Source organism: Ostrea edulis, chromosome 9, assembly GCF_947568905.1.
Source record: "Ostrea edulis chromosome 9, xbOstEdul1.1, whole genome shotgun sequence".
Taxonomy (NCBI): Eukaryota; Metazoa; Mollusca; class Bivalvia; order Ostreida; family Ostreidae; genus Ostrea; species Ostrea edulis.
The window spans coordinates 31,619,937-31,639,616 of NC_079172.1; the positions used below are offsets into that span (position 1 = coordinate 31,619,937).

Genomic DNA, 19,680 nt, shown 5'->3' on the forward strand with positions numbered 1-19,680 from the left:
AAGTTTTTTTCCCCATTTTAAAAGACGCTTTTCTTCTGAAATTAGTTTCATTTGTAAATTAAGTAGTTTGTACTTTGAAGGAGTCATCACATAAGCATTAGTACTACAGTGTTCATCTGCACATCCTCAATTAAGATCATGAGGGCAAGCAGGGTCCAACATCTCCCCCCCCCCCCCCCCCCCCCCCCTATTGGTTAAAATAGTTATTTTTGTTTATCTTCATTTAATTTCAGTAGCAAAATGTTGAACTCTTAGTATAACTTGAACCCCACATCTCCTTAAAAAAATGTCAGGGGTGGACATTTGCTGGAAAAAAATTTATTGGATCCTTCGTTTGAAACATACATTTTGCTACTCGTTTGCAAAAGTTGCTGCAGGAGTAATAAAAAGAATGTTTCTACATCACGACAGACAACATCTCACCAAGAGTTCGTGAGACCCAGGTATATCAAATGATGAAGAAAACAAGAATTGGAAATTCTGTCAAATCTATTTTGATTTATAAACAAAGAAATACGGCTTTATAACAATGGCGATGTCATACAAAAATTCCATGAACCTTTACCAATTATTTGCAATGTACCTTGTACCATTAAGTCAGTCATTATGCAAAATGGAACTCATAAACACACAATAGGTCAAAAATAAATCCATTAACTAAAAGCTCCGTTAATCAATACACAAAACACAGCACTCTTTGAACAAAACAGCAAGACAGAAAACAATGCGGGTACAGAAACCTCCACAGTCACATATACTTGTATAACAATAAATATCTAATGCTATTAGTGCTTCTCTTCAAACATCACTGAGATCAAAACATACCAAAAACGTTTTTTTTTATGGGAATGTTCCACCAAGTTCAACTTGGGATTTTCATACATGCAAACTGACATGATATAAATATGAATGAATGTATATTATTCAAAAAATCTGGATGGAATGTGTATAGACATCAAAATGCTATTCATGTATAACCTTATTTCATCAAGCAATTATAGCATATTCCTATCAAAAAATATACTTTGCTAATACATGTAGCATTAAATGCAAAATATTCAGATTCTTTATATAATGATAAGGGCAGTATTGATCAAATTTCAATAGGCAGATTTTCTATTGAAGGCAATGCAATAAAATGACATTGCACTCACACCTGACATCAACTATGCTAAGGCCAACAAAGTATATAATTTGGCACAAAATCTGTCATGTACTGTGCATGGTAGAAGACAGGGTGGATACTGGGAATCAGATCTAGTTGTGAAGACCGGGAATCAGATCCAGTTGTGAAGACCGGGAATCAGATCCAGTTGTGAATACCAGGAACCAGATCCAGTTGTGAATACTGGGAATCAGATCCAGTTGTGGATACTGGCAATCACTTAAAGTTGTGTTGAACGATACTTCATTGTTTTATGAAATGCCTACTTTGTTGACATTTGTAGGACATGGGGGCATAAGTCAAAATTTTGTTTATTTCTCATTTTCTATCAACCTAAAAAACCCAACTTAAATGAATTCCTTGCTAGGGTAATAGAATTTGTGGATCTTTGATATAGTGGTTAGAGCAACTGGTTAGTGATAAAGGTGTTCCCAGTTCAATTCCTGGTCCCACCATATATTTTTCTCTCTCAATAATACAAATGATACTGTGGCCTATCCTGTCCTGGCATTAATAATGATAAGGTCCTGAGAGGGAAGAACTTGTGTTGTTGTCCGCGGGGTGAAAACTATTTAAAAGGAGGAAGTAGTGTAACTGAATGGTGCATTATGGATATCTGCCTGGATAGGTAAATGGTTAGAGCACCTGACTGATTCCAGGATTGATTCCAAGTCCTGCCATTGATTTTCTCCTTTCTTACTATGCTATTTTTTTCACAATTCTTTTTTTCTTCAAAGAAAATATGATGCTTCTTTCCCAAATTTTTTGTGCCGGTTGATTTGAGTTTTCAGGGGTACTTTAACATAAACTTGCGTCAGCTGTGTTAAAACTTGGTAAAATTGTTGGCCAAAATATGAAACATTTTCCTACCTGCCATGGGTCAAAACGAAGCTAACCTAGGGAGAAGTTGAGAAAAAAGCTCAAGATAGAGGAGAGTAGAAATCTCTAGTCCTTGCCCTATGTGCCTCTGAATGCAACAAGTAAGAGAGAGAGAGAGAGCATGGGTCAAACTGAAAGGTCCTCATGGGAGAGCAGACAGTATTTTAATCAGGGCCTGTTGTTAAATGAATTGGGTGTTCCATTACCACTAAAAACAAGTTAATTTGTGTCTCACTGCAGCTCTCACAACAGGAGCTGTTACGAGTGCCCATTTTTGTTGTTGTACTTTCGGTGAAGCATCTGTAGATTTTGAAGGACACTCTGATTGGATGGCTCAATTTCCAGTGCTCTACGATAGGCCCTCTCTGCCTCCACTGGTTTGTCCCATCGATGATATAAAACACCTATCAAAATAAAACAGGTTTCAATGATCTAATCTCACTGAATAATTAAGGTATTGATTTCATAATGAGCCTAATTTAATTCTCATCAAGGGTGATGTAAAGGATCACTACACCCTTCACCCATAATATTAAAAAAATCTAAGTCCCATGACTCTGTAACAACAAATCTGATAAATCTGAAAATTGAAAGGAGTCTTCTAATCCAAGAATTACCTTTAAATTCTATGAAAATCTTCTCAAGCTATTGCAAGCCATACAAAGTGCTATTACCTTATCAATATTAAAAAATTCTAAGTCCCATAACTCTATAAGGACACGGCTGATAAAGCCTGCTGCAATACAGGACCTCAGTTTTTTTTAGGTCATATCCGAAAGACCCGTGATTCTCACTGGTCGCATGCAGAAGCTCAGTGTTAGAGCGTTCAATTCGTAACTGGGAGGTTATGAGTTTGACCCCCAATCGTGCCATGGCTGCGTCAAACCTAAGACGTTAACATAAGTAGTGATTGTTCCTTCCCCAAGCGCTCGACAGTTATATTAGAAGTGAGAATCACTGATCTTTTGAATATGACCTTAAAAACGGAGGTCCCGTGTCGCGGCAGGCATGGGCACAATAAAGAACCCTCACTACTACAGCCCTGAGCGCTATAAGCATAAGTCTAAATTTGTGGTACTTCAGCTACAGCTGATAACATCTCAAAATTCTCAATGGGTCGTAAAACTAACAATCAATCAATCACTTCTAAACGTCAAGCATTTGGTGAAGGAGCAATCACTACCTATGTTTACGTCTTAGATTTGACGTGGCTATGATGCAAGCAGGGCTTGAACTCATGACCTCTCTGATATGAAGCGAATGCTCTACCACTGACTTACCAAGACTGGTCACCGATTCATAGGAAAACAGATGCAAAAGAATTAGAATTGACATAAACTGCATCCTTAAGATTGCACATCCTGTCGGCATGGAAACGGTAAACATCCCTTACCTAAGTTGGCATACATCTTGGATGCTGGTGATTGACCGCTGAGCTGTATGGCCTTCAAGAAATACTGTTCACTCTCCTGGTATCGATTAGCTTTGCCTATGACGTTGGCCAGGTTGAAGTAGGGGGTGGGGTCATTAGGAACATGCCTAATGGCCTCCTTGCCTACTAACTCTGCTTGCTCCAGTTTCTCTGCATCAGAAAATGGACTAAAGTTTTAATTAGAATAACAGATGCATCAATTGAATTAGATCACTGAATACTGACTAAGCTTTCTGAGTCCTCATTAACCGTGTGAGTAAATATTGACTAAGCTTTCCGAGTTCTCATTAACTGTGTGAGTAAATAGTGACTAAGCTTTCTGAGTACTCATTAACCGTGAGAGTAAATACTGACTAAGCTTTTTGAGTCCTCATTAACTGTGAGTAAATACTGACTAAGCTTTCTGAGTCCTCATTAACCGTGTGAGTAAATACTGACTAAGCTTTCTGAGTCCTCATTAACCGTGAGAGTAAATACTGACTAAGCTTTCTGAGTCCTCATTGACCGTGTGTGTAAATACTGATTAAGCTTTCTGAGTACTCATTAACCGTGAGAGTAAATACTGACTAAGCTTTCTGAGTACTCATTAACCGTGTGAGTAAATAGTGACTAAGCTTTCTGAATCCTCATTAACCGTGAGAGTAAATACTGACTAAGCTTTTTGAGTCCTCATTAACCGTGTGTGTAAATACTGACTAAGCTTTCTGAATCCTCATTAACCGTGAGAGTAAATACTGACTAAGCTTTCTGAGTCCTCATTAACTGTGAGTAAACACTGACTAAGCTTTCTGAGTCCTCATTAACCGTGTGAGTAAATACTGACTAAGCTTTCTGAATCCTCATTAACCGTGAGAGTAAATACTGACTAAGCTTTCTGAGTCCTCATTAACTGTGAGTAAACACTGACTAAGCTTTCTGAGTCCTCATTAACCGTGTGAGTAAATACTGACTAAGCTTTCTGAATCCTCATTAACTGTGAGTAAATACTGACTAAGCTTTCTGAGTCCTCATTAACCGTGAGAGTAAATACTGACTAAGCATTCTGAGTCCTCATTAACTGTGAGTAAATACTGACTAAGCTTTCTGAATCCTCATTAACCGTGTGTGTAAATACTGACTAAGCTTTCTGAGTACTTATTAACCGTGAGAGTAAATACTGACTAAGCTTTCTGAGTACTTATTAACAGTGTGAGTAAATACTGACTAAGCTTTCTGAGTACCCATTAACTGTGTGAATAAATACTGACTAAGATTTCTGAGTCCTCATTAACTGTGTGAGTAAATACTGACTAAAATTTCTGAGTCCTCATTAACCGTGTGTGTAAATACTGACTAAGCTTTCTGAGTACTCATTAACCAGGTGATTAAATACTGACTAAGCTTTCTGAGTCCTCATTAACTGTGTGTAAATACTGACTAAGCTTTCTGAGTCCTCATTAACCGTGTGTGTAAATACTGACTAAGCTTTCTGAGTACTCATTAACCAGGTGATTAAATACTGACTAAGCTTTCTGAGTCCTCATTAACTGTGTGTAAATACTGACTAAGCTTTCTGAGTCCTCATTAACCGTGAGAGTAAATACTGACTAAGCTTTCTGAGTCCTCATTAACCGTGAGTAAATACTGACTAAGCTTTCTGAGTCCTCATTGACCATGAGTAAATACTGACTAAGCTTTCTGAGTACTTATTAACTGTGTGAGTAAATACTGACTAAGCTTTCTGAATCCTCATTAACTGTGTGAGTAAATACTGACTAAGCTTTCTGAGTCCTCATTAACTGTGAGTAAATACTGACTAAGCTTTCTGAGTCCTCATTAACTGTGTGAGTAAATACTAACTAAGCTTTCTGAGTCCTCATTAACTGTGTGAGTAAATACTAACTAAGCTTTCTGAGTCCTCATTAACCGTGAGAGTAAATACTGACTAAGCTCTCTGAGTCCTCATTAACTGTGAGTGTAAATACTAGCTAAGCTTTCTGAGTACTCATTAACCAGTCGAGTAAATACTGACTAAGCTTTCTGAGTCCTCATTAACTGTGTGTAAATACTGACTAAGCTTTCTGAGTCCTCATTAACCGTGAGTGTAAATACTAACTAAGCTTTCTGAGTCCTCATTAACTGTGCGAGTTAATACTGACCTAAGTTGTCCAGCAGGATGACCATGTTACTCCAAGCATTAAGGTGGCTCGGTCTCAGAAGAGTGGCGTTTCTCCAGGAACTCAGGGCTAGCTGATGTTGTTCCATCTCTAGATACTGCAGAGACAGAGAAAAAATATTCTCATCATGTCAGTATCCCAATACTTAACATTGCAACACTTAATAATTACTCTAATCATATCAGTATCCCAATACTTAACATTACAACACTTAATAATTACTCTAATCATATCAGTATCTCTATTATGAACATTCCAGAGCGTAATGATTTTTCGTCGTTGACTGAATACCAATATTGAGGAATCATTAGATTTCACGGGGGCTCAATTTCTGTGGATTTTGTGGGTACCCTCATCTTATGAAGTCAAACCACTACAAAATACATAATCTACATGATGTTTCAATTTATGGAAACTGTATCTACGAAATTACATTCCAATGAAACTGTAAAATCTCCACAAATCCACGAAAATTAGCCCCACGGATTTAATGATTCCATAGTATTTGAGGCATTTTGTGATATGATTAACAAACTCCATTTCAAGGAGAGCCAAAAACTACACAAATTAAGGAAACTTGTCACTGAAACAAACAAAACCTGATGACATATACATAACATACATAATAATGAATTCAGAACAGATAAACCAAGTGTGATGTCACTCACCAGTGTTATACATGTATATAGAATTCATAAGAGATAAACTTAGTATGATGTCACTCATCAGTGTATATATATATAGAATTCCTAAGAGATAAACTTAGTATGATGTCACTCATCAGTGTATATATAGAATTCCTAAGAGATAAACTTAGTATGATGTCACTCATCAGTGTATATATAGAATTCCTAAGAGATAAACCTAGTGTGATGTCACTCACCAGTATATATATAGAATTCAGAACAGATAAACCTAGTGTGATGTCACTCATCAGTGTATAATATACAGAAATCATAAGAGATAAACCTAGTATGATGTCACTCATCAGTGTTACATATAGAATTCCTAAGAGATAAACCTAGTATGATGTCACTCATCAGTGTATAATATACAGAATTCATAACAGATAAACCTAGTGTGATGTCACTGACCAGTGTATATATAGAATTCATAAGAGATAAACCTAGTATGATGTCACTCACCAGATTTCCCAGGTTGTAATAACAGTCGGGATACTTCCTGCGATGTCGGAGAGCGGTGTAGTAACTCTGTTCTGCCTCACTTGGTTTTTTCAATGCTGTCTGTACTATTCCCAGATTCATCCACGCTGCTGCAAAATCTGGCCTGAAAAATCGAGGTGTGTCTGTGAATCATTCCGCCATTATATCAGGGAATTTTGATATCTGGAATACATTTAAAGAACACTCCCCCCCCCCCCCCCCCCCATCACCAAAAAAACCCTTATTTTTAAATATTAGCTCTAATTCGAATTTTAGTGTTTACTTCTGGTATCTCTTCATCTGCCATGAGACCCAAAATTTTGTACTTGATGTTAAATTGCAAACACTCTATGAGATGACGGACAAAATTTAAAGGCAAGGCAGAAATAAACATTGGCACTACAAAAGACGCCCCTAGTATAGCATACAACACCGGGGACATTTTCTTTTCTTAATATCCCTTCATATCGAACGTGGTGTTAAATATTGAGAATTAAAATTTATCATTAACTACTAGTGAATTTGGAATTTTTTCTTCTGTAGTACATGTATTATCAAATTTATCATTCCACTGTCATCTGAACAAATTCTCTACATGGACACTTAGTTCAACAAACCTTAATTCCACCGCCTTCTCCAGCAGCTGTTCAGCCTCTGTATTTTGCCCCTGGTCTTTCAGTAAGTTACCGAGGTTATTCATGGCCTGGTCATATTCAGGGTTCAGGCTGGAATAGCAAGTTACACTTCACTTATATTTCATTAAATACTGTAAAAGTCGTTATTTACACCAAGGCTTTCAGTACACGCTTTTCTACGTCCATTGTTATGCATGAGGGAAAAATACGCTATAACTGAATATATTTATATCAAATATTCCTAACTAAATATTAGGGGAAAATTTACACGCTATTACGTGACTGCGTAATCAATGTAAATTTCCCCCACGCATAAATAAGCACTTTTACAGTATGATATCTTATTGTCCATCCATTCAAAATGGTTTTTTTTATTTTGTTGTAAAGCTGTAGTGAAAAACAGATTAAAATCACAAAACGTGCTAACATTATTTATATTTCACAGACGTGACCGTGCCCGGAAGTTAAGTCAAAACAACAAAAACAAAGCTATACCAAGTAAAAAATACAGTTATGATGAATCGAAAACGCTGAATTTATAGGGAAATTGACAGTCAGACAGTGACAAATTACTGAGTGTCCTCACAAGCGCAGTAGGAGGCGTAGGAAGATTTCCGATCCTCATCACAGAAAGACATACCTAATGGCCAGCCTGTATTTAATGATAGCTTCTTCTATATTGCCCATGTCAGAGTTCAGCTTCCCTATATTGTAATGCACCTGTAATGTAGACAACAGCAAGTAGTATACAGTAAAACACGCTTATAATGAAAACACCTAGAACGAATTCACACTTATTGCTAAGTAATATTTTTCCCCTATGAGAGGAAAACAACAAAAAATCTAATGGATATAATGAAGTTTTGTTAAGACAAATGGTTTTTTGCTGGTTCTGGAGGTTCGCTACAACTGTGTTTTACTGTATGCAGTTTTCTTTGTTTGATTTTGTTTTGTTTTACATCCACTTTAAGAATTTTTTACTCATCTAGAAAGAAATCACCAGCTTTCGGTGAAGTGTCACAAATTTTGATTTATGCATGGCACCCAAGGCCATAGCAGTCAGGGTTCTGTATTGCGTCAACATCTACCATGACATGTGACCCCCATTTTCAAGGTCATATCCAAAAGAGACATGCTTTTCACTTCTGATGCCAAACAATTGGTGAAGGAATAGTCACTACCTATGTATTGGGTTTGACTTGGCTCAGTTTATTGGGATGTCTGCGAGTGAAGATCTCTGAACATAACTCAGTGACAGTCCTGGCCAATGTAGTGTATCAACATTTCAGTTTGCTATCAAAATCAGAGAAACACCAAAAGTTTTGTAGAAATTATTCAATTTCTAATCAATCCATAACTACTTAAACATTTGTGTTTTCCCCCCTTGCCTCAAGGTCAAAGGAGACTCAGTATTAACAGAAAACGTGATGGTGCATGGCTTGGAGTTGTGGATGGAGCTAGATTCCCTTTGTGGATTGAAGTGTATGGACTGCAGTGTCTTTTTATGAAGTGGCTGTCTCTTTGTGGATTGAAATGTCTTTATGGATGGAGTACATGTGTTTTTGTGCGTGTGGCTGTCTTTATAGATTGACTGACTTAAAGGATTGACTGTGTTTGTGGATTTGGCTGTCTGTGTGAATTGGAATATTCAACCTTTGTGGATTTGGCTGTCTGTGTGAATTAAGAGTTAAAATAGGTGTTAAATCCATGTGAACAAACCTTATTACTCTGGGTTGCCCCACATTGTATGATTGTAGTGCACTAGCATTCTATATCTAATCTGTATACATACAGTAAACACAACAATTAGTGTTTATGTATCTTAACACTACGGCTGCAGGTTTTCGGTTCTGGTTGTAAATATACCTTGATAATTAGGGGGCATGTTTTTGGTTCTGGTTTAAATATACTTTGACATTCAGGGGGCAAATTTTTGCCCCAGTTGTATACATATCTTGGCATTTAGGGGGCATGTTTTTGGTTCCGGTTGTATACATACCTTGGCATTTAGGGGGCATGTTTTTGCCCCAGCTGTAAACAGTGACATTTCTGTGTTCCACTGGTTGCTTCTCTGTATAGATCTCATAACGATAACAGACACGAGGAAAAACAGGAAGTATCGTGTATCCTGGAAAACAAAACATAACTTACATGTACAAAACAGAGAGTAGTGTATATCAAAAATGCAAACAAAGACCACATGGTAGTAGAAAAAGAAAAACATTTGGAATATATTTTGTAAATATGGGGGTGAATAAATCCTGTAAATAAATCATAATTTTCAACAGGGGGTCTTTCTTCCATTTCAATGTGCTTAGTCAACAGAATGATTTGAGAAACCAACAATTGAAAACTCACCATCTTGGGATAATTCTGTTGAAGTTTACAGATTCCAATGGCAATCAAAATACAGAATCCTGCTGTGGGAAGATAGAGAACTCGCTCTGCAATTACGAATCCCACACGGAAAAACAAATTGGAAGCTGGTAGGAATGGAACAATCAACAAAGCTAAGGCCATTGTCAGCACTCTACAACAGAGAAAAGGACATTGTCAGCAGTTGTTTAGTGCGGGAGATCGAGAAACACGTGTGAACAGTCTAACAAGTTTAATAAAGATGGCAGTCAAACAAAATACAGTGCATTCTGGGAATAGTTCAATACACACATGAAATATCGCGGGAAATTCAAACTGGGAAATAATCTTTAAATGTATTATGCTATTAATATATTATAAACATCTCCTTCCTTAAGATTATAAATCTCAAAAATTTATCTTTACCAAAATTAGGAATAGTTGAAGCAAAAATAGATGTACAGTACATAGGAATTGAATTTTTCAATGTATCAAAATATCTTTATATAATGATTAGAGTTGACTGTCTTTATAACATAATTACATACAACTGTGTAATGTCTCTATTCACTTCCAGTGAAATGTGCAAAAATGAATACCATGTACATTAAAGTAAATGAATAGCAAAATAGCAAAACTGTTCAAAATGTCTGACATGACTTATGAATAAATTCACAGCAAATAGTCACTTAGGTATTTGGGGCGTTTTATTTCGCGACCACTACGTCTTACGGTAGCTGGTGGAGTGCTACTCTGTGGAATGTTCGTAACAGGTACACTCGGAGTTTCATTGGTAAGTGGTGTGGTTGTTTCGGTACACAGCGATTCCTCTGAATTCTGGTTCCCCATCAGAATTTCCGGTTCCGGTTCCATAGCGGAAGAACACTGAAAATCACTTGGCACAGATGAATCTTGCATTTCATCATTGACATGAAGCAAGTGCTTACGATTTCTCCTGAGGTCTCCACTGAGAGTTTTCACAAAGTATGAGCGGTTCGCGTAATCAGCAGATGTGACGATTCCTGCCTCATCCCAAGACTTTTCTTTATCAGTTTTCACCCTAACACGGTCACCTACGTAAAGTGGTTTTAAAGTGCGAGCTCCATGCATACGATTGAAGTTTACACGCATCCTGTGTTTGGATTGTCTGTCCTTTTCCCTAACTCTTCCTAGGTCCGGCCATCCAGGCTCTAGTTGGTCAGAACCAATCGGAACGGTAGTTCTGATTTTACGTCCCATGATGAGTTCAGATGGACTAGTACCTGTCGCATGTACGGGGGTACTGCGGTAAGCCATTAGGGCTAGAAATACATCCGGCTGTTTGAGTATTCGTTTGGCTACTTTAACCGCACTCTCTGCCTCTCCATTTGCTTGAGGATAATGAGGACTGGAGAATGTATGATGAAATCCATAATCAATCGAAAACTGTCTGAATGATTTCGAACTGAACTGTCCACCGTTATCACTAACAAGTTCCTCGGGTATGCCCCATCTGGCAAACATATTCTTTAATTTGCCAACTACGTGATTACTTGTGATATTGTCCAGGTAGGCAATCTCCAAATACCGAGAAAAGTAATCCATCACTACAAGGTAATTTTTGCCCTGTAATTCGCAAAGATCAGCTCCAACCCTTACCCAGGGACGACTAGGAAGCTGAGTAGTTTTAAGTGGCTCACTACGCTGTGACGGACGGTTGGTATTACAAAACTCGCAACACCTGATCAAATGTTCCAAATCACTTGATAATCCAGGCCACCATACTGATGACTTTGCACGCTCTCTTGACTTGTTCAGTCCCAAATGGCCTGTATGTATCGCTGCGAGTACATCAGCTCTCAGGGATTCTGGAATCACTAGTCTGTCTCTATAGAACAGTATACCATCAGACACTGAGAATTCGAATCTTGGCGCGAAATATGGTTTCAACTCCGCATACAATGAATTTTCTTTTTGCGGCCAACCTTGCATAGTGTATCTCATGACGTCAGGTAGAATCGGATCTGAAGATGTTTCGTTACGAATTTCTTCCAATTTCTTATCTGATAATGGTTTCGTATTGACCACGGACGCTACGTATGCGGTAACATCTTCAACAGTATTGCTTTGATCACTGATATTGAGAGGACTTCTCGAAAGCGTATCCGGAACCACGAGCTGTTTTCCTGGAACATGTTTCGCTACGACATTGTACCTACGTAATCTCATCAGTAATCTCTGGCATCTCAATGGCGCTTTATTGAGATCTTGAGTATTAATCAGCGGTACTAACGGCTTATGGTCCGTAATCAGTTCGAATGATCCAATTCCCATGAGGTATCGGTCAAATTTCTCGCATGCCCACACTCCGGCCAAACATTCCTTCTCAATTTGCGCATATTTACGCTCTGCCTCGGTAAGTGTGCGAGATGCAAATGCGATTGGTTTAGTCTCTCCATCCACAACTTGAAATAGTGCTGCACCGATACCGAAACTACTTGCATCCGCACTAACGATAGTGGGTCGAGTCATATCGTAAAATGCAAGTACTGGCGCTTCTGTAATGAGTTTCTTCACACGGTCAAATGCACTTTGCTGAGATTCATCCCAAGTCCACGCTGTGTCTGATTTTAACAGATTATTGATAGGGTTCATGATACTGGATAGATCAGGAACAAATCGACCAAGATAATTGATCATCCCGATAATACGACGCAACTCACTGATGTTAGTCGGTGGTGGCAAATCCAGAATAGAGCGCACACGTTCTGGACTAGGTTGAACACCATCTTTCGAGATGATGTGTCCAAAATATTCAATTTTCTCCTTTCGATATTCGCACTTGTTGGGATTTAGCTTGATCCCTGCATCTCTAATACGATCCAATGCTGCTTTTAATCTGCGGTCGTGTTCATTGCGTGAAGATCCATAGATGATGACGTCATCTATTATCGACTCTACGCCTTCCAACCCAGATAGTACTTCTCCCATGCGCCTTTGGAATATCTCGGGTGCTGACGAGATTCCGAACGGTACGCGCGTGTAACAGTACCTTCCAAAAGGAGTAATAAATGTAGTCAATTTTTGACTGTCCTCATGCAGTTTAAGTTGATGAAATCCTGATGCTGCATCCAATTTAGAGAATATGGTCGCTTCACTTAATTTCGGAGAGATATCGTCCAGATTCGGTAGCATGTAGTACTCACGTTTAACGGCTTCGTTAAGACGCTTCAGATCAATGCAAATACGCACATCACCGTTTTTCTTTGTTGCTGGAACAATTGGTGCACACCAGTCAGTAGGTTCATTAATTTTACGAATGATACCATCATTTTCTAGTTTGTCGAGTTCTGCTTTCACTTTCGGCATAAGAGCGAACGGTATTCGTCGAGCAGTCGTAACACAATACGGTTGCGCATCAGATCGGAGAACAATTTTCACTGGGTCACCTTTCATAGTACCGTGATGTTCTATGACACTTCCTATCTTCTGAATGAGACCCATGGTAGACGCAACTGATCTTGATAGAAGATTATTCTGAGAGTCGGTGCTTGGAATCACAACTACGTGAAATGAATAAGGATGATTCTTATGTCGAGTAGTAACCTTGAATTTTCCAAGTGAGTGAAGATCACCGTTTGGCGTTTGTAGTTTGCTGTTGTTCACATGTAATTTTGGTTGAAATGGTAGCGATTTGTACGTGTATTCTGACATGATGGAAATGTCAGCACCAGTATCAATCTTGAACGGAATCTCTGAACCACAAACTTTAAGTTTAACAAACCACGGTTCTCCCTCGTTGCATGCGGTCACTGAACCTAGAAAGTAGTCATGATGATCATTGTCGTCGTCGACAATTTCACGAACACCGGCAACAGTGTTGGAACGACAGCACACTGCGAAATGATTCCTACGGTTGCACTTTCTGCATCGCCGTCCATGAGCTGGGCACTGACCCTCGTAATGTTTACGATTGCACACTCCACACAACGGTAAATTCGCATTCTGTCGGTTCTGATTATTAGATCCTCTGCCGCGACTAGACTGTCCACCGCGAGTCCGTTGCGCACCTCTTCCACGATTTACTTGGTGTGGCGGATCTTGAGTATGACGTTTCACCCGTACCGCATCCAAATTTTTGGATTGTAGATCTCTAATTTGAGATTTCACTAATTCAGAATTCCTGGCCATTTCTGACGCTTTCTCAAGAGTCAAATCCTTGGTTAGCTGCAGTTTCTCTGATAGTCCTTTGTCGTTGATGCCAATAACAAGTCTATCTCGGATTGCCTCGGATCTGTTAGCAAAATCACAATGTTCTGAGAGTTCATGCAGTGAACGAATAAAAGTTTCGACTGATTCTCCTTGAGCTTGCGATCTCAGGTGGAATTTGGCCCTTTCGTGAATCACGTTACGTTTGGGTACAAAATAGTCATCGTACTACTTCAGAATTACCTCGAACTTTGTCTCATCTTCCCCGTCACCAAATACGAAAGACTTAACTATGTGTTCCGCCTGCAGTCCCATGGCATATATCAATGAACTAATTTGGATGGCTTCATCCTCCTTGTCAAGTTTCGTGGCGGTTCGGTACCTGCAAAATCGCTGTTTCCACTCCGGCCACTCGCTTGGTCGGCTAAAGTCGAACGATTCTGGCGGGTTGAATTTAGGCATAATGGTTCAGAATATCGGAAATGTCACCTGAAAAACACTTACAGTCTCTAGGCGTTTCCTTACTGTGTTAAGTCTTCTGACACCATGTTTAGTGCGGGAGATCGAGAAACACGTGTGAACAGTCTAACAAGTTTAATAAAGATGGCAGTCAAACAAAATACAGTGCATTCTGGGAATAGTTCAATACACACATGAAATATCGCGGGAAATTCAAACTGGGAAATAATCTTTAAATGTATTATGCTATTAATATATTATAAACAGCAGTCTACAACACAGATAAAGATATTGTCAACAGTCTACAACACAGATAAACATATTGTCTGTGATGTATAAAGACTTTGTTAGAGATGTATAAAGATTACCTCTGCTCCTGGCTAATTTCTCCTACAACAGCTGAGTACAGTAGAAAGATAAGCACCGCCCACATCACTAGTACAGCCAATAGACGGAGGTCTGAGACAGAATCAATGGTTGGCACGCTTCCCATGGACCAATCAAAACACAGCCACCAGGGATTGACAAGTATCCAGCAGTTCAATGAATACAGATAATTGTAATTCAGTACCTAAAATGTAATCCAGGAATCCTATCAGTAATCTAGAATCAGTAATCCTATCAGTAATCTAGAATCAGTAATCCTATCAGTAAACTAGAATCAGAAATTCTAGTAATCCTATATGAGAGTTGTCTGTAAATTTTGTGGACATGTGTCATTTTATGCAACTCTGGCTTCATGCACTTACAAAATATCCAGTTACCACGTTTGGAATTAACAATGTCCAGTAAAGGTAGACTGCTGTAAATTGGTGAAATATTGCAAAAACCGCATCAAACCCCAAACAGTCAATCAATCGACCAGTAAGGACATCAGATAATAGCAGGAAATAAAAGAATGAATACAATGATCTACACCTGACATTGTCATATCAAACAGAGCGAGGCAGAGCAGTGCAAAAATACTCAAGCAGTAAAATGTGTATGACACTTGGGACCCAGTCGTAAAGTGTATCAGTTTCAAAAATTTGTAAGAAAAGAGTAATTTTACAAAATTCAAATGTTTCCATGCATTTGTGCAAATTTTTAAGTTCATCACAATATATATAGGCATTTTTGGGCTATTTTGACATATGGGTCATGAATTTTATATGGTGAAATGTGGAGCGATTTTAGTAAATGCGGAGAAATGGAGGCCAATTCTTTAGTAATGATTTCTTTTAGTATAATTCACACTTCTGAATGCTTTACATTGAGTAATTTAGTACCAAAATTCACTCCAGATAGTACAATGTACCAGATATCATCTTCTAGATCTTTCTGCATGGATAATAAACATAGTAGTACGAAGTAACAAACCTCAGGCGTAAACAGTCAAGAATACATTCAGGTTCAACCACTGGAACAATCAATTTTAAACACTACCAGTCTAATTAACATTATGAATTTAATGTTGAATATTTACATTTCTAGTGTTTTTGCCTTTGATATCTCTACAAATTGTAATGATAGCCATTTCCTCATAATAGGATGCAGTTGTAAACAATATGTGTAGGAATCTTGATAAATATACATTGTAATATGTCTATTTCAATGGCTGGGAGTTCGAACAGAAATGAAATTAGAATATAAATATGAAAAAATATATTTCATTTTTGAAAATACATGAAGAAATGAACTGCAATGCTTCCCTCGTAAAAAACTTTTCATGAAGCGTAAAATCAAAATAACTGGACCTAAATTTTCCTATTTCAAAAAATAAAGAGTTTAAAAAATCAAGTATTAATTTGGTTTGAGAGATAGACCATCAAAATGCATCTGCATTTAAATTGCCACTCAGTATTACTTATTATGCTCGTTACTGACTGTCTACAGAAAATTTTTCGGGTTGTTAGAGTCAATAAAAAGCTTGGCTTCATCTCACAATCTATACCTACATATGATTTCATTGTGCTGCTTCATTGCATTTATGCTATACATATGACAGCGTGCTAACATGCCCTTATCAGCTTCCAAATACCAACTCACTTATCCCTAAGTAGTGTATTATTTACAAATACCAACTCACTTACCCTAAGCATTGTATCATTTACAAATGAATGTGGATTAATATCAAACACTTGGAATGTAGGGGGCGCTGATACTTACCCTAAGTAGTGTATTATTTACAAATGAATGTGGATTATCAAACACTTGGAATGTAGGGGGTGCTGATCCCATCACACGCCATCTAGTGACAAGAATGGTCACACCGGCAATCACAAGGAACACATGACGCACACATAGACTTTTAAACCATTCCCCCGAGGACTTCTGTAAATAATAAAGATGCTCAAAACTAAAAATACTAATTACGTTCATTTAAATTCAATGTAAAAAAATATTTTATTGAAAATGAACTCAATTTGGTGACAGACGATTTCTATATACATGCATAAACAATGTTTGGTTATAGTTCGTTTGATACTGTTACAATATTGCGGGACCTTTAGACACAGTTTTCAAATCAGACCCATTATTGGCAGTGCAGGGACATTCTGTTGCCTGCAATCTCACACTGTATCACTGAACCTCCGGTAATATGATGTAATCTGTCCTCAAAATTCAACAGAGGGTTTAACCTGTGACCTAACAACGATTTCATTAAGACACCACTAGAGCAATGATTATAACACTCATCCAACAAATGTAGTGTCCGTATATCACAAATTTCAGAGCAATGAAAACACCACCCAACAACAATATGTGGTGTCCTTATATATGTCACAATCAGAGTGATGAAAACACCACCAAACCATAATAATGTATGTGGTGTTCTTATGTCACAACTAAAGCAACAAGAACACCACCCAACCGCGATATGAAGTGCTTATAAAATCATAAAAGATTTCAGATATCTTCCAGATTTTGCAATACCTTCTTCTGCTACAATTATGGACATATCTTCTGCAATTATTATGAACATATGAAGCAAATATGTTTTTTGATTCCTGCAAACTTTTTGATTTCACAGGATTTTAGCTGTAGATGAAAACTTCTACAAAACTCTTTTAAAATGTGAGATGTAAAATATGCTGGTCTACATAAATGTGAAGTGCAAAACAAGATGACAATTCACAAACCTGATTTCCTGTGCTGGGTGAGACATCAGATTTCATGATCCCTTCAGATCTTTTTAACCTCAAGAGTTTTAAAACATCAATTTTACAAATGACTATGATGTCATAGGCACTGCAGATACCCTAAAATAAAACACAGCATCATAAAGGCACATGTTTATGTACGAATAATGGCACACAGGAAGACGTCAATGATACAGGCTGTGTGGTTTAACATAAGGCATAAATCTCCTCCTACTTTCACATTAACATATTACCGTTGAACTTGCTATCTCCAAGATTGATACCATGGATATGTTGAAGTGAGTTGAAAGTCCCAACAACAATTTTTTTATGTGTTTTAACCTCAATATCTCAAGCCTTCAGATATTTCTTTTTTCTTATCGGCCCCATCAAGTTTTAGATAACAAGGTTCGACTGTATCTTTTATTATTTCATAGATCAATATAGATGTCCCGGTATGTGCTTATAAGATCTCTCTTTCCAACTCCCTCCCACACTCTCTCTCTCCCAATATCTCTTTCTCTCTCCTAATATCACTTTCTGTCTCTCTCTCTCTCTCTAAATCACTCTGTCTCTATCACTCTCGCTTTCCCAATATTACTGTCCGTTTGTCTTTCTCTCCCAATATCACTGTCTCTCACCCCCCCTCTCTCTATCCTCTCTCCCCTCTCTATCCCCTGTCTCTCTTTCCCCCTCTCTCTACTTACAATGACAGTGATACCCTGTTCTTTACACAGAACGGACAGACCACACAGAATCATACTGATACAGAACCAAGCCATGGAAAACACATCTGGACAATGAAGACTGCTGTTGGGTTGGGATGAGATTTCTACAAAAAAAACCAAAACACCCTGTAGTTAAACACCAGCCGTCCCTGTGACATTAACATAACAACAAGAGGCCCATGGGCCACATCGCTCACCTGAGTCACTTTGGCCCATATCTAAAGACTTTCCATATATATTTGCATGTAAAACCTTAGTCCCTATTATGGCCCAAACTACCCTTTGCAAACTTGAATCTACACTATGTCAGAAAGCTTTCATGTAAATGTCAACTTCTTTGGCCCAATGGTTCTTGAGAAGAAGATTTTTAAAGCTTTTTCCTATATTTGTATGTAAAACTTTGACCCCCCCCCCCCACTTGTGGCCCCATCCTACCCCCTGGGGGCCATGATTTGAACAATCTTGAATCTTCACTATGTCAGAAAGTTTTCTTGTAAATATCAGATTTTCTGACTCAGTGGTTATTGAGAAAAAGATTTTAACTATATATTTGTATGTAAAACTTTGATCCCCCTTGTGGCCTCATCCTACCCCCAGGGGCCATGATTTGAACAAACTTGAATCTGCACTATGTCAAAAAGTTTTCATGTAAAAATCAGCTTTTCTGGCTCAGTGGTTCTTGAGAAGAAGATTTTTCCTATATATTTGTATGTAAAACTTTGATCCCCTATTGTGGCCCCATCCAACCCCCGGAGCCCATGATTTGAACAAACTTGAATCTGCATTATGTCAGGAAGCTTTCATGTAAATCTCAGCTTTTCTGGCTTAGTGGTTCTTGAGAAGAAGATTTTTAAAGTTTTTCCCTATATATTTGTGTGCAAAACTTTGATCCCCCCTTGTGGCCCCATCCTATCCCCGGGGGCCATGATTTGAACAAACTTAAATCTGCACTATGTCAGAAAGTTTTCATGTAAAAATCAGCTCTTCTGGCTCAGTGGTTCTTGAGAAGAAGATTTTTAAAGATTTTTCCTATATATTTGTATGTAAAACTTTGATCCCCTATTGTGGCCCCATCCAACCCCCGGGGCCCATGATTTGAACAAACTTGAATCTGCATTATGTCAGGAAGCTTTCATGTAAATCTCAGCTTTTCTGGCTTAGTGGTTCTTAAGAAGAAGATTTTTAAAGTTTTTCCCTATATATTTGTGTGTAAAACTTGATCCACCCCTTGGGGCCCCATCCTACCACCGGGGGCCATGATTTGAACAAACTTGAATCTGCAATATGTCAGGAAGCTTTCAGGTAAATTTCAGTTCTTCTGGCCAAGTGGTTCTTGAGAAGAAGATTTTTAAATGACCCCACCCTATTTTTGCATTTTTGTGATTATCTCCCCTTTGA

General features: G+C 38.1%; 1 protein-coding gene across 6 annotated transcripts in view; it reads right to left on the reverse strand.

The window, feature by feature from the left end:
- Nucleotides 1-471: 471 nt before the first annotated feature.
- The window catches only part of LOC125660019 (protein O-mannosyl-transferase TMTC4-like), a 30,056-nt gene continuing 10,847 nt past the window's right edge, over nt 472-19,680 (reverse strand). For all 6 annotated transcript variants that reach the window (XM_056150182.1, XM_056150183.1, XM_056150181.1 and 3 more), the window contains exons 5-16: nt 18,262-18,386; nt 17,555-17,674; nt 16,581-16,745; nt 14,801-15,003; nt 9,789-9,960; nt 9,430-9,558; nt 8,071-8,150; nt 7,413-7,520; nt 6,778-6,919; nt 5,615-5,729; nt 3,438-3,626; nt 472-2,448 (exon numbers count right to left, since the gene is read on the reverse strand). In XM_056150182.1, the coding sequence (XP_056006157.1) occupies nt 2,303-2,448; nt 3,438-3,626; nt 5,615-5,729; nt 6,778-6,919; nt 7,413-7,520; nt 8,071-8,150; nt 9,430-9,558; nt 9,789-9,960; nt 14,801-15,003; nt 16,581-16,745; nt 17,555-17,674; nt 18,262-18,386 (1,694 nt within the window). In that variant the 3' untranslated portion in view covers nt 472-2,302. The remainder of the gene's footprint in view (nt 2,449-3,437; nt 3,627-5,614; nt 5,730-6,777; nt 6,920-7,412; nt 7,521-8,070; nt 8,151-9,429; nt 9,559-9,788; nt 9,961-14,800; nt 15,004-16,580; nt 16,746-17,554; nt 17,675-18,261; nt 18,387-19,680) is intronic.